The sequence below is a fragment of the Pogona vitticeps genome, chromosome 1 (genome assembly GCF_051106095.1).
Source record: "Pogona vitticeps strain Pit_001003342236 chromosome 1, PviZW2.1, whole genome shotgun sequence".
Classification (NCBI taxonomy): domain Eukaryota; kingdom Metazoa; phylum Chordata; class Lepidosauria; order Squamata; family Agamidae; genus Pogona; species Pogona vitticeps.
Genome location: NC_135783.1, coordinates 37,761,720 through 37,777,275, shown reverse-complemented (window position 1 = coordinate 37,777,275; position 15,556 = coordinate 37,761,720). Strand labels below are relative to the sequence as shown.

Here is a 15,556-nt window from a genome sequence, read left to right as displayed (position 1 = left end):
GCAGCAGCCAGCAACAATAAAGTTATCTCTATCTTGCACAGCAGTAGAATTGAGGGATTGTTGTAAAAACTCTATTCTTTTGTAGTCCAGTTTGTAGCTCACTGTGTATGTTTCTAGCAAAGATTTCTACCCTAATTTTCTAAAATAGAAAATTAGCATTCTGAGAATCTAAAAATATTTTTAAAGTGTAGACTTCGGGCTTGTATAGCTATGTGTATGTAGCATTTTACATAAATTGAGTAATGCCTAATAAACATTTAATGGAAGTCATTGCCATGCATCTTTGTCCCTTTCCCTCCTATTTACAGAAGTAATTTGAATTTTAAAAGTTGGTGTGTAATATTAAATTCTTGCTTATTTTGTATAACCATACTGGTCATAAAATCCATGTTTTATTAATGTAAAACACAGATGGGAGCATGTGACCAGATTTTGTATTCCACCATTCATCAGCCCCAGCCAATTGGGCAGAGTCAAATTTAGTGTGATGGGAACTGAGATTCAACAATAGCTGGACAACTACCAGTTCGTTACAACTGGCACAGAATTTGAAGGGGGTTGTTGCAGAACTTATTGCTCTCATTGCACAGTAGACTTATTGAATGAAGTATTTATATGGAGCTCATATACATTGAGAAAGATACAAATTATTTTCCTTTAATTAAGATTATGCTGTTTATTATTTATCTTAGCACGATTACGTGGTGCTCATGATGGACTCTTCACTGGACAGATAGATGCTGTTGACACTCTTAATGCTACTTACAGAGTAACATTTGAAAGGACAGGGCTTGGAACACATACAATCCCAGATTATGAAGTCCTCGTAAGTACTGTGTACTATTTCTAAGTGTGATGGGGAAAAAAATTCTCCTAGTATAATGAATTTCATACTTTAATTGATCACAGTATATTTCAAAAGTGAAGTGTATATGTTATTATTGTCAACTTTATTAATGGCTAAAATTCTATTGCACTTGGTATAGCATGGTGTTATACCTGTGGAAGTTGGAGGGAGTTACACACAGGTAGTCCACATTATGTGCCTGATGGTTCAGTAGATTGTAGCTCCTTGTGCAGCTACACCTTTAGAACTACCTACTAAATATAATTTCTGCCTTGGCATCAATTTCAGAAAAAATGTACAACTTCAAGTTACACAGGCATAACTAAGCAACAATATTTTGGCCAACATTTCTAAAACACTTTATTCTCTCTCTCTCTCAATATGTCATTAAGACTTTTGTTCAGTCTCCCCATTGAAGAAAATAAACCTTTTTTTCTTTCGTGATTTAAGAGTAATGAACCTCATGAAACCATGCCAATTGCTGCCTTTGGACAGAAACAACGACCTTCTAGATTCTTTATGACTCCTCCTCGATTACATTATACGCCATCCCTCCAGTCACCAATTACAGTAAGTGACATAAACTGGAAATTTTCCTTCATTCAGTAGTTTTTGGAATTCTAAAAGTTCTACAGCAAAAGGAAGTTTGAGTGTGTATGTGTGTACACATGTTACAGCAATCCTAATAGGGCTTTAAAGGTAAGTTAGATATTTAAGGAGTGGTTTTACTAGTTCCACATCCCTGCTGAGTTTCCATGGCTAAGCAGGGATTTTAACTGTGTTCCCCAGAGTCCTAGTCCATCACTATCTACTGCACACACTAGGAATCTCTAAAGAAGTAGCACTGCAATAAATGTTAAAGTAACATTTACTCAGGCTGTATCTTTATTACATACTAGAAATAATTTATAAAATGAAACTTTCTTGTAGGACAGCGATCCTTTACTGGGACAGTCATCATGGAAAAACAAAATTTCAAGCTCTGATAGTGAGACATTAGGTGGCTTTCCAGTTGAATTTCTTATCCAAGTGGTGAGTGTTGGATCCTTTTCTTTCAGTTTTATCTGTGTTGATTTTGAATTTCTTGAACACTTAAATCAGTGAAATTTGTTTACATACTGATGTCAGATATCCAAACTTATGTTTTCATAATGCATATCTGAAATATTTTCTTCTGACATATGTAATGCCAAAAACAATACAGTACATAAGGACTAAATTTACTGAATAACCAAAAAACATTGAATATCTGAGGGAAGGGATAGTAATATATTACAGTGATGCCTCATTTAGCGACGTTAATCCGTGCAGGAAAAAACGTCGCTAAATGATTTAATCGCTAAGCGACTTTTAAAAGCCCGTAGGAACACCTTAAAACGTGTTTAATGCATTCCTATGGGCTAAAAACTTACCTGTAAACAAAAATCCTACATAGCGGTGGCCATTTTGGGTGCCTCTAAATTGAGGCAAAACAGCGGTCGCCATTTTGTTTTTCTGGCGGCCATTTTGTAACCACCGATCAGCTGTTAAAAATTGGCGCTTTGCCATGATCGCGTGCCCGTGATCATCGCAAAGTGATTTCTTCCCATAGGGGTCATCACTAAGTGATCACTCTGGCGATGAAAAAAAGTCCATCGCTAAGTGATTTCGCCGTAAAACGGAGTGATCGCTAAGCGAGGCACCACTGTACCTTGAAAGAAGTGCCTCGTTCAATGTATTTTTTCCCAAGTTCTGCTTTAGAATAATACTGTAAAATATGTGTGTGCTGAAATTTTTAATAACCTTTTTTCAGGCCACTCGGTTGTTTAAAACATGCTGTTTTGAAAAATAAATATCTTATTGTTTGAAGTTTCTTCAGCTGAATCTCCATTGCTGTGCCAGCAGTTGCTTTTAATTGTTATCAGTAGTTTCTGCTATCCAGAAATCTGAATAAGCTCCTACAAAGAGATTGTAGTAATCCTGAGCACTTGTTGACTGCCCTCCTTGAACAGCACTGAAAAATTTGTTTCATGTTAAAGCAGTTAGCACATGGCATTGGCTCTAGTATTTTATATAACCATCAAATTGAAGTGCTGAAACAACCCTCATGCATTACTGAGTCTAACCTTGTGCTGAAGCAGGAAATCCTCAGAGCACCCAACTTTAGTTTGAGGGGAAAAAGAATCTAAAATCTGAGATTTGTTTGAGGAAAACAAATAAACCGCTCTGGGTCCCTGTTTCTGGGGAAAGTGGGAATATAAATCAAATGGGTAAATCTGTAGTACCTCTGGATTCATGAAGCTACTTGTATAAGTCCCTGTATTATAGCCATTATTTATTTTAGTATCTTTAATTCAGTTTAGCATCATGCCAAATAATTATTCAGACATTTAAACTCTATTTTGGTTTGGTATCTGAACTGATAAACCATGATGTGCACATCTTGGTTGTGGAGTGGCGCACATGACTCTGGTACTTCGTTGATTAACTGAGGCAAGCTGTGCAAACCTTATGCAAATATCAGTAGGATTCTGGTCAGTTTATACCCATGCTTTTGTGTGAGGCTACAGCAAGAGTATTTGAAAGCATTGCTTAAATATAAGAATTTCATACCTCATTTGTGCATTTGATTTGTATCCAGCACGTCATCTATACATACAGTAGTGCTGTACTAACTCTTCACTCCTGCAGTGTATTTTAACATTCATTAAAATAATTATATTGATTCTGAAATCTTTTTCAGACTAGATTATCAAAAGTCCTTATGATCAAGAAGGAGCATATTAAACAGTTAAGGGAGATGAACACAGAAGCAGAAAAATTGGTAAATATATATCCTTATTTCAATTTGCTTGTAAAGGTTATATATGGTTTAATATATTTCAAATGTATCTGCTTTCTGTAAGAATAATCTTAGTTAAAACAAAGTTATGTTGTGTAACTTAATGAAGATTGAAAGTCCCATGATTCCTCCATTAGTTTGTTTATTTATTTTCTGCCCCATTAGTGCAAATATTGCTTTAAAACTATGAACCTCAACTGTCTCAGGAGAGAGTTGCAGATCTTTCTGCCACCAAAACCATTTGAAAAAAGCAAAAGTGGTAACATCAACTTTGCCAAAGTAGTTAATAAGATCTGCATGCCTCAGCATCATGTTCAGACACCAGCCATAAGAATATAAGGGAAAAAACAGGACACAGATACTTAGGCTTCCATGTTCTATATCTTTCTTTTCAATGTGAAGTACTTGAAGCAAACAGTAAAACTAAAGTGATAAAAATATAGTATTAAATCAGTAAATTACTAGGTAGCTGCAAAGTTTGGAAATGTTACAGAAAAGAGTTATTGTCAATTTTAAATTATTTTATTTTTATTAATGGTCTGGAAGCCTCCTTTCAACAGGTCTCACCTCATCCCCATAGTCAAATTTGCTGTATATATATAATATTTTTAATTTAACCAAAATACAAGCCATGTTTGTCTGGTATAGTTCTTCTTTGTGGTCTTAGTGATTCATACATATGGGTGTTTCTGCACCTGCACAAAACATTGTTGGACTATTCTAGAGCTTAAAGAAAGAGTCATTAGGACAATCCCCTCTAATTTTTTTAACAAAAATGAAAACCTGAAGCTACCGTCTTAAGTTTTATCTTTGGGAAAAATTGCTACAGATGGTAGGAACCTCATCCCAGCAATTGTTGCCCATTCCAACAGTGTCTGTCTGTAAGACATCATCCAGACAGAACATTAGAATCCACCTGTACCAAAGCATATGAAGACCAGGGGCCTCAGTTCATACTGAAGACATTCTGCGGACCTCAGAATCCTCACTGGCACCAAAGTTGATCTCTTTAAGAGCAGCTTCAGGACCACAGTCAGTGGCTTCATGAGTATCGAAGAGAAAGAAACTCTTCAAGCCTGATTCTACTTCCATAAAGAAACCAAAGCTGAAACAGAAGAAACCGAAAAAGGAACCTCAGCTTCCAAAAAAAGCCTCAACAGCAGCCAGTAGCAACCAGATTTCCCTCTCAGCCTGCAGATAAGAGCAAGAGGATTTTGTATGTGTCAGTTCTGCCTCTGAGGAGGAAACCTAGAAAATCATGGCCTCATTTCTGGCCTTTAGTTAATCATTCAAATGGAGTCAGTCCCTCAGCAAACTATCTCAATTGCAGAAAAGTCTACAACTTGGAAGTTTCTGTCAGTAATCAACACCAGGTGCCTCAGTCATCCTTGGAACCGGCAGCTACAGTGTGTAAGAAAGCCACTCATAGCCAAAAAAGCTTCCACAATACCAGAAGGAGTTGATGCTGTGTCAAGGTAACCCTGGGTCAGAGAGGCCCATTCTAATCACTCAGCCACACTGCCCTGATTGTCCTCTTGTAGGTCAAAAATCCAGGAGGGCCAAAAGTGCCCAGTACCCTCCCTACATAGTTGTAACCCCTGGATTGCAGTGGTTCAGTGGACAGACACCTCTCAGCAAGCCTTTGCTACTCTGAAGGCTAAGGTGCCAGAGCCTCCCATTCTGATCGCCCCTGATTTTGACAGGCCCTTCACCTTGCAAACAGATGCAAGCAAGTGTGGTTTAGGGGCAGGTCTACTCCAGAAAGGATCAAATGATTTTCTTCATCCAGTGATGTTCTTTAGTCAAAAACTTCAGCCTTGGGAGACATGTTATTCTCTTACCGAACTGGAATGTCTGTCTATGGTCTGAACTCTTGAACATTTGAGACCTTATCTGTTGACAAGGAATTTGTATTGCAGACTGATCATTCTCCTCTGGCCTGGTTGGGCCAGATGAGGGGGGCAACCAGAAATTGCTGTTCTGGCCTCTAAGCCTATAGGACTTCTTCTTTGCTGTTGAACTATTCCTGGATGTAAGAATCTGGTAGCAGATGGGCTGTCCAGCAACAAAGAATGATACACACAGGAACAAAGTGATATACACAGCAACAAAGAATGATATGCATTATATGTTACTTTGGTGCAAATAGAGACATGATATTCCTTTCTGTGTTATGTGTTTTTCTGCATGCTGAAGCTGGATATGTATTTTGCTGTGAATATCTCATTGCTATCTATAGAAAACTGCATAGTGGGTGAGTTTGTGAACTACAGTGGTACGTCGACTTACGAACATCCCTACTTACGACCATTTCGAGTTATGACCAGCTCCGGCTGCAAAATTTTGCTTCTACTTGTGAATGGAGCTTCCACTTAACGAACAGAAAAAGTCACAGGAAAAAGGCGGGAAATTCAAATTTCTAACTGTAGATGGCAACGAGGCTGCTTCTTTGTAGCTCTTTCACCCCAGCAGTTAGAGTGTCATCGAAGGAGGCTTGGGACTGCCTCCTTCTGCTTCTGAGTGAGTGAGTGAGTGAGTGAGTGAGTGAGTGAGTGAGTGAGTGAGTGAGTGTGTGTGTGTGTGTGTGTGTGTGTGTGTGTGTGTGTGTGTGTGTGTGTGTGTGTGTGTGTGTTTGCAGGGAGGCTTCAGGCTGCCTGTTGAGGTAGTGCTGTTTTCTGCTTTTTAAAAACTTCTGGGTGTTTTTGCAGCATGGTTTTGAGCTGGGGGGGTTATTATTTATTTATTTATTTATTTATTTATTTATTTATTTCATTTATTTCATTTATTTCATTTATTTCATTTATACCCCGCCTATCTGGTTGATTGTGACCACTCTAGGCGGTTATGTTTCTGTACTGTGATGGGTCTTGGGGGTTTGTGTATTTGTTGGGGTTTTCCCCCATTTCCCATGCATCTTGGGGGGGTTGCTTTTTGGAGTGTTTTCCCCATTTCTAATGGGTCTTGGGGGGTTGTTTGTTTTTTTCCCATTTCCGATAGGTCTTGGGTTTGTTTGTTTTTTGGGGTCCCCCCATTTCCGATGGGTCTTGGGGTTTGTTGGCTTTTTTCCCCATTTCTGATGGGTCTTGGGGGGATTGGTTGCTTTTGGGGGGGTCCCTATTTCCAATGAGTCCTGCATGCTTCCCTTGCTTTTTCCTTTGTTTTCTTTGCATTTCCGATCTGCCCCATTCGTTTTCTGTGCATTTCCAATGGGTCTTGCACACTTGATTGCTTTTCTTTCCCTCCCCCCCCTTCGGCCGAAAGGAATTAATCACGTTTCCAATTAGTCTTGCATTGATTTGTGTGTGTGATTTTTTTCTTCGGCCAGAATGGATTAATTGCATTTCAATGCATTCCTATGGGAAATGGTGCTTCAAGTTACGTCCATCTTCTGGAACTGATTATGGTCGTAAGTCGAGTCACCACTATAAGTCACCTGACAAGAATTTATTTGGCTTAGATGAAAGGACGCTAGTCACAGTAAAGCCTCCGCCTTGGAAAGGCTCAGGGACAGAGAAAATCCCATTGCAAGATTATACAGTGGTGCCTCGCTTGACAACGTTAATCCATTCCAGCAAAATTGTTGTAGAGCGAAATTGTCGTCAAGCAGGGGGGAAAAACCTATTGAAATGCATTAAAAACTGGTTGATGCATTCCAGTGGGCTAAATACCTCATCATAAAGCGAAGATCCTCCATAGGATGGCCATTTTCCGGTGCCTGTATAACGAGGAATCCGTCCTAAAGCACAGTGGGGAGCCATTTTGCACAGTGGGCGGCTATTTTAGAACCATCGATCAGCTATTTAAAAATCGTCATCTAACAAAAAATCATCGTGAAGCGAATTTTTCCTATTAGAACATTGTTTTGCGATTGCAGAAGCAATTGCAAAAACCTCATCGTCAGGCGGTTTTGTCATTTAATGAGGCAGTCTCAAAAAGGAGACTGGTTTGCTGTAATAGATCAAAGGATGCCTATTGCCATATTACTATTTGCAAGGACTATCAGCACTTCCTACAGTTTGCATTGGACCCTGATATCTACCAGTTCAAAGTTTTCCCTTTTGGTCTCTGTACAGTACCCAGAGTTTTTACGAAGTATATGGCACCTGTATCAGCCTACCTTAAGCTCAGTGCTATAAATTTAGAGACAATTTTCTCTTTAAAAGAACCAAAGGCGGCTTATATAATTAAAAAGGCAATATTTAATAGCTAAAAAACAGTAGGTTTAAAAATAATTAAACAAATATTTTTAAAATGATAAATAAAATGAATACTGAAAATACATTTAAAAGCAACAGAGTTCAAAAATCCATTTTAAAAAACCCTCTCAGACAGCCCATCACTAAAGAAAAGCATGCCTGAAGAGAAAAGTCTTTGCCTGCTTGCAGAAGGAGAGCAAAGATGGGGCCAGAACTCCTTCCTGTGGGAAGGAGTTCTAGAGTCTGGAACAGTGACAGAGAAGGTCTTCTCCCATGTCTTCACAAAGCACACCAGTAAGGGTGGTGGGACTTAGAGAAAGGGCTCCCCTGATGATCTTAATGCCCAGGCAGACTCATGGAAGGAGATGCGGTCTTTTAGATAGCTTCGACCCAAGCAATTTAGGGCTTTATAGGTTAAAACTAACACTTTGAATTGTGTCCGGAAATGGATCAGTAGCCAGTGTTGCTGCTGTAACAGGGGAAATATATGGTATGTGCTCTGCAATCCGCCCCAGTTCACAATCTGACTGTGGCATTTGAAATAAATAACTGAAAGGAAATAACCCCAAAAATACATTATGACAGCCGCCTAGAGTGGTCCGGTGGGCCAGATAGGCGGGGTATAAATTAAATAAAAATAAAATAAAAATAAATAAATAAATAATACCATATTTTTCGCTCCATAAGATGCACCATAAGACGCACCAATTTTTTAGGAGAAGAAAACAGGAAAATATAATGTTTTCTTCGCTCCATAAGACGCACAGACTTTCCACCCCCGTTTTGTGGGGGGAAAGTGTGTCTTATGGTGCGGAAAATACGATAAATGAATAAATACATATACTAGACAATCATGCAGGAAGGGACACTCCATAAGAGCTATTGCTGTATCTACTGCCTTCCTCAAGGGATTCCAGCTTGGGGTCAGGGGATATTTACAAAGCAGCAACATGGTCTCAACCCTTACCATTAATCAAGCACTACAGTTGGACATCAGGGCAAAATGTGTTGCTGCATTTGGAAGAGCAGTAATTTTCTCTCTGTTGGTGTGACATCCCACTGGCTGGTAAGTGAGCTTGCCAGTCACCCATATGTGTAATTCACAGAGACTATTACAAAGAACAGGCTAGTTACCCATAACTATGGTTCTTCAAATGGTCATCTGTGAATTCATACAACCCACCCATCATCCGATTGTTTCACTTCGTGGACAAGGGCAGACTGGAAGGAAACTGAAGGATAACTGCTAGGTGCATGTTATGTGCATGTCTTAACTCTTTAAGTTCTAGAATGTTCTGACAAGGTTTTGTACAAGACACCATCTTCCCTGATATATCTTTTTTACCCAAAGTAGTTAAAAGTGCAGAAATACCCATATGTGTTATGGCCACTCAAACAACCACATATGAGAACTTGAAGAAGCACCAGTACAGATAAGTAACCTCATTCTCTGCAAGGCTAGTCTGCAGAACACCCTCCGGAAGAGCTAATAGACTTGTAACAATGTGCATGGTTTGGCTCTGTCCCTGGCTTTTGGCAGTTCTATGTGAGAACTCATTACTTTGCCCCTCTACAAGGTAAGAGGTGGAGGAACACTCTGGTGCTTCCAAGAACTAGCAATACTGGCTGAGGATGTTTTACTCCCCTGCCTTGCTCCCCAAATGTAAGCAACAATAAGGCAGAATCTATTACTGTTACATCAAAACGGAGTTTGTATCCCCCATTAGGTTAGACTCATTGGCCAAAATCTTCTGATATAACTATGCAAATTGTGTAGTTTTTGGAAGCAACTTGTCCCCAGTTGAAAAATCACCATAGACATTATTAGCTGCACAGTGAGTCATACGACTCAGTATGCAACTAATAATATCTATGACGATATCCTTACATTGGAACCAATTGCCTGCAAAAGTTATGCCATTTGTGCTAGGTGACTAGGTAATTTAAGCTAGAATGTAACATTTTGCCGTGATTATTAGAAAAAAACAAACCCATGAACTACAAGTAATTCAATGTGTTATTTTGAAGCTCTGGATAATTGCAAACCACAGAGCGATTTCAAGGTAGCACAAGAAAAGACGCTATATCACTTTGAGCACTAGAAGGTGATGCTGAACAAGAAACATCACTGTTTAACATGCTGGAAACTCCTCCATACTGCATAATCCCTTGGATGTGGCTGTATGACTGGACTAATGCCAGACCTGGTACACCTACAAATACAGATGCAACTTCCAGTGTCATTCTGACTTGTGCAGCAGCCCAGTGGTCAACCATTTCATCCTTGCAAACAGCTATTAGAAAGTGCTATATGTATTTATTTAAAATATTTTGCCCCACTCTTTACCTCAAAAATCTTCCAGGGTAGATAACTTATATAAAAATTAAGAGAGCCCCTGCCTTCAAGTTAACTATTGAAAAGATTTGTTGCAAAAAAAAAAAAGTTGAGGAGGAGGAGACAAAAAGCAAACCCGGGTACTGGATTCTTGGTCATAAAGTTCAGCAAGTCATATAGCTTACACATTGGCTGCTCCTTCTGTACCCTGTGATCACCTTTGCACTGGTACAAGTTGTTGGTAGCTGGTGAAAAATGACTCTCAAATGGAACTTCAGCCAGGCAAAACAAAGAGTACCTATATCTTGTCATGGAAGCTATGTACATCTAATGAAATTCTCTTTTTTGTACAATTATTAAAGATACAGGAGCCCTGCCCATTTTGCCTCTGGCAAACCTACCTACAATACCCAGTGTGGGGTAATGGGTAGAGTGACAGACTAGGGAGACATGAGTTTGAATTTCTCATGGGGGGTGTAGAACTGATAAAACCACTCCTTAAATATTTCACTTACCTTGAAAACCCTATTAGTTTGTCACTGTAAATTGGTTTCATCTTGTCAGTATGTAACATGCATAAAACCTACTTACAGAGCGATCCTATGCATTTCTGTTCCAAAACCCCAGTTACGGTAAGTTGATCAGCACTTGAAGAAAGTTGTGTATAAGGTTGTGGCTTTAATGAATATCTATTTTCCAAGAGATCTGTGGTTATCAGTCATTTTGGTTCAGAGAATAAAATAAGCTGTTTTAGCAAGTTTAAATACCGTATTTTTCGCACCATAAGACGCACTTTTCCCCCCACAAAACAGGGGGCTGGAAAGTCTCTGCGTCTTATGGAGCGAAGAAAACAGATTATATTTTCCTGTTTTCTTCTCCTAAAAAATTGGTGCGTCTTATGGAAAGGTGCGTCTTATGGAGCGAAAAATACGGTATGTACTCAGATATTATCTATAGCAGCAGTTCCAATTTATTTGCAGCAGTTGATTTGGAGAGGACTTAAACCCAATCAAAATTCACTTCCTAGTGATTAAAAAAATATATCCTCACAGCTTTTGCAACATGGCTTGATAATGCAACAAGTTTTTTTTAATTACATCAAAAATGAGAATAAGTAAAATTAATTTGAAAGATAACAATGTTAAAAGTCCAGTTTTCAGTGTACAATATGATTTAAGAACAGTAAGTGCATGTATCAATGTGTTGCTTTGTGGACTTACTTTTTTTTTCTTTTATACAGAAATCCTATTCTATGCCTATAGGAATTGAATTTCAAAGAAGATACGCAACTATTGTTTTAGATCTTGAGCAGCTGAACAAAGATCTAAACAAAGTTTTGCATAAAGTTCAACAGTATTGTTATGAGGTAAAAATTTGCCACTCTAGATTTCCCCATATAAGCAGGGCAGTACTTATATAAGAACTGAGTTGTTAATGGGCTCCTACCTAGCATTATTACAGAGGCCCCTTCTTTAAATGCTTGTTGGCAGGGTTCAGAGCCCTTCTGCTCAAACCACAGACTGCTCATACTTGCTAGCCCACCTGGCCTGTCTAAAGTTCTCTATCACTTTTTTGCCATAGAGCTAGATGAAAAGCTTAACTCAAGGATAAAGAATCAATGGCCATCCAGATGTTTCTGTACAATTCCCACCATGCCTTACTCCAGGCTACATTGGATAGGAATGATGGGAGTTCAAGTCTAGAAACAGCTGAAGGACTGCAAGTTCCCCTTATGTGTGGTGCACACTTGCACAAAAATGAAATCATGGAATCCACTATTCTACTTTAGATTAGTAAGAGATGCTGTTTTTAATTGTTTTCCTTTAAGTTAAAAGCTAGCACTTGAGGGAGAAGGCTTCTATACCAGCTCTATTATTCTGTTTGAATTTATCTTTTGATTGTAAGGGATATTAAATGCTGTCAGAAGCTATATAAAATCGTAGTTCATTTAAAAACTTTATTATCTTCTACTGTGTGTTAAAACCAGGATATTGCTACTGCCCAATGAAATACTTTTTTATTTTAAAATATAAAAATCATTTAGTTAAGGTAACACTACCTGAGGTCTTGCTATGTAACCTATCAATTTTACATAGACTATAAATTAGTTATTGCTTTAGAAATTTGGGATTAGATTAGCACTTGGATACCTTGCACTTCTAATCTAATTCAGTGTGAAATTAATTACATCTCCCAGCTTGCTCCAGATCAAGGTCTCCAGCCAGCAGACCATCCCACAGATCTGAGACGAAGATGTGAAGAAGAAGCTCATGAGATTGTCAGACAGTCAAATACATCAGCAACTGGACAGCCTTGTGTTCAAAATGAAAGCCTGACAGATTTGATTTCTAGACTTACAGCAATATTACTACAAATTAAGGTAAATGGTCCTTTTAATGATGTGAGCTACATTGGGTCCTTTTGAGGAGAAAGGCGGGGTTAAAATACCTTAAATAAATAAATAATAAAACTCACTCATGCAGGATGCAGAGAGAAACAGGAGTCATCCCCAAATTTATGTCTCTTGCAGATAACATCCTCACACATAATTTTATCTTTGAATAACACTGGAGAGCATCTGTCATAGTTGTGTAAATCTGGTAAGACAACTAAGTACCTTTTATCTTGAAATTATAATTCTTTATTAATTTCTTCTAGTGTCTGGCAGAAGGAGGTGATCTAAATTCCTTTGAGTTTAAGTCATTAACAGATTCATTAAATGACATCAAGAATTCCATAGATTCCACGAATATCAGGTAATAATTTAGATTACCACATTTCAGACATTTATGTATAACTGACAAAATAAATATGTTCAGAATGCTGAACATTTTAGAAATGCTAAAACTTTTTCTTTTCATCAGTTGTTTTCAGAATAATGTCGAGATCCATGTTGCACATATTCAGAGTGGCCTCAGCCAGATGGGAAATTTACATGCCTTTGCTGCAAATAACACCAACAGAGACTGAGAAAAGTGTTTACCTTATTCCAAGTGTACAGAATGTAGTTGTGGAAACGCCTTCTTAAATAAGCTTCACCAAATATCCTAACTGCTGGAAGATCAACAAAATGGAGAAGGGTATTTTGAGATCAGCTGAACTGCTTCTGAAGAATCCAGCATAAAATTACCAGCATTGCTACAGACTTCATCACTTGCTATGCACATACATTATCTTGTTTTAACAGCTAACCTTTAGTTATGAAAATATATATGTTGTTTTAACTAAAAGTTATACAGAAATTTTCATATAAAGTAAGAATACTTTATTTTAAATTTTGTTGCTGCAGATTCTTTCAACTAATTACACGTTTTGAAAACTGTGTAAAGAAAGTGACAAGATGAGGGATTGTATTAACAATCTCTTGTCCTAATACTAAGTCCTAGGTACATTGTTACCTAGTGCTGGTGTCTTACTGCCCTTTGATTTTAGACCCTTAACAGTGTGGTGACTAAGCAGTATGTGCATTCCTCTTATTGGGAAGTAGCAGCAGAGTGGGATATACAAAAGAGTGGTAGTGGGTAGATAGCTATAGCTATTGTACATTTGTGGATAATGGGAGTCCCTGTAAATCAGTTAATATCTTTGAAAATTTTAATTTATAGTAACTTATAAAAGTAATCTAATGAAGGAGTAGAAAAGGACTGCTGAATTCCCAGACATAAATATGACCTGCATTTCCTGCTCCATAATGGGCAGAAGATGTTCTAATTGAAATATTTCACACAGATTACTGGTAATACATTGATTAGTTTGCACAATGTTTAACTTAAATATCTGACTATCAAGCAGTTAACAGAGTTTTACAATGCAATTGGATAGTCAGTCCTCTAAACTGCCTAAATTTTTTTAAACATAAAGACTTCAGGAGTATGCAGAAACGTCAATCTTGTAGTAAGGGTGTATTGAGTTGTTTATTTAGTATAGTCCTGTAAAGCTTCAGTGTAATAAATTGTTTCAAAATTTGAATTTTCAGATAGCTGTAGCAATGTTCTGATTTATTGATGCCTCATATAATGAGGCCTTTTGTACGTTAATGTATAAAGAAAATGTAAACAATTATTTTCAATTTAAAATTTTCTATAGTTTTAAAAATGCTTCTGTATTCTGTGTCTGTATTTGTGCTGCTTCCAAATTTAAATGCAGAGTCTATATTTAGCAAACCCTGTTCTTTTAAGAAATGCATAAATCTTTTATTCTCATTGACTTATGTAAGTTGCAGTGTTTTACAAAAATTGCAAAATATTTTAAACACGAACGCCTGGAATACTTTTTAACTACTTGCTGTTTTCAAAAATGCATTTGGCATAGTAATGTGGAGGAAGTGGGGTGGAGAAGGTTTGAATGCTTTTTATATATTACTTTGTCCATGAAATGTGGATGGTTTCCTTAATTGATTCCTCTCAGCAAGTATTTTTTTAATCCCAAGATTTATTCTTTATTTGGTTGTTAAATAACTGGTTTTGATATGAGGGCTGAGTATAATAATGTGATGCGTATACTTCTTAAATATACATTACTTTTAAGATATATACATTAAGAAATATACATTACTTTTAAAATATATATATTAGTACAGAATGTGCATCAAATAGTTATAGTCATCAGGGATTTGCGTAAGATTTGTCCAAATTCTGGGGTCTGGACAGAAAGGAGCCCCTTTGGATATAGGATAGATGCATCCCAGGCGAAGTGGGATTCCCCTCAAAACAAGCAGACCTGAGTTTAAACAAAGCTTCATTTGTGCTTCAAACTTTGGAAAGGTTAGTCTACAGTCTACCACCAGAAATAATGTACTTTCTATGGAAAATGCACAGGATGGGGAGAGCAGAAAAGTAGGGTTGTGCAATAGAAGATCTTCTAATCCTTGGGACATATTTCACTAGGGACTCCAATTAGCATGTTTTGCAAAAAAAAAAAAAAAATCTAACTTTGACAATTGCTTCCTTCTTCCACTACATTGTTATTGTACAATTTCAGAAAGGCCTTAAATTGGTTTTGAAATACTGTAATTTTCTAGCTATTGCATCTCTGCTTCTGAAACTGCATTTTGGTCCAGGAAACACATCTCTGGTGTGTGCCATTTTCCGACAACCTGCCTGAGAAAACAGAGCATGGAAAGAGTTTACAAACTATTCCCCCGCCCCCCGTTAAGGACTGCATCCTTAATTTATTAACCATTATTACTCTAGAACTCTTTTGTAACCTCTAGATTGTATTGCTGAATTAAGATTTATCACTTAAACTAGCCTCAGTATGTGTATCAAGTTTTGATTTTGGCAGATATTGGCAATTTCTTCTTCGTGGCCTCTGTGAATACACACATATGGGTTTAGTCTGCGCCTGCGCTGACATTC

The 15,556-nt window shown here is 37.7% G+C and overlaps 1 protein-coding gene across 2 annotated transcripts in view; it reads left to right on the top strand.

The window, feature by feature from the left end:
- LIN9 (lin-9 DREAM MuvB core complex component) overlaps nt 1–14,476 on the top strand; it is a 44,490-nt gene extending 30,014 nt beyond the window's left edge. For both annotated transcript variants that reach the window (XM_020786547.3, XM_078382999.1), the window contains exons 8-15: nt 693–826; nt 1,298–1,417; nt 1,778–1,879; nt 3,570–3,650; nt 11,440–11,565; nt 12,397–12,579; nt 12,858–12,955; nt 13,064–14,476. In XM_020786547.3, the coding sequence (XP_020642206.3) occupies nt 693–826; nt 1,298–1,417; nt 1,778–1,879; nt 3,570–3,650; nt 11,440–11,565; nt 12,397–12,579; nt 12,858–12,955; nt 13,064–13,169 (950 nt within the window). In that variant the 3' untranslated portion in view covers nt 13,170–14,476. The remainder of the gene's footprint in view (nt 1–692; nt 827–1,297; nt 1,418–1,777; nt 1,880–3,569; nt 3,651–11,439; nt 11,566–12,396; nt 12,580–12,857; nt 12,956–13,063) is intronic.
- The last annotated feature ends 1,080 nt before the right edge of the window (nt 14,477–15,556 follow it).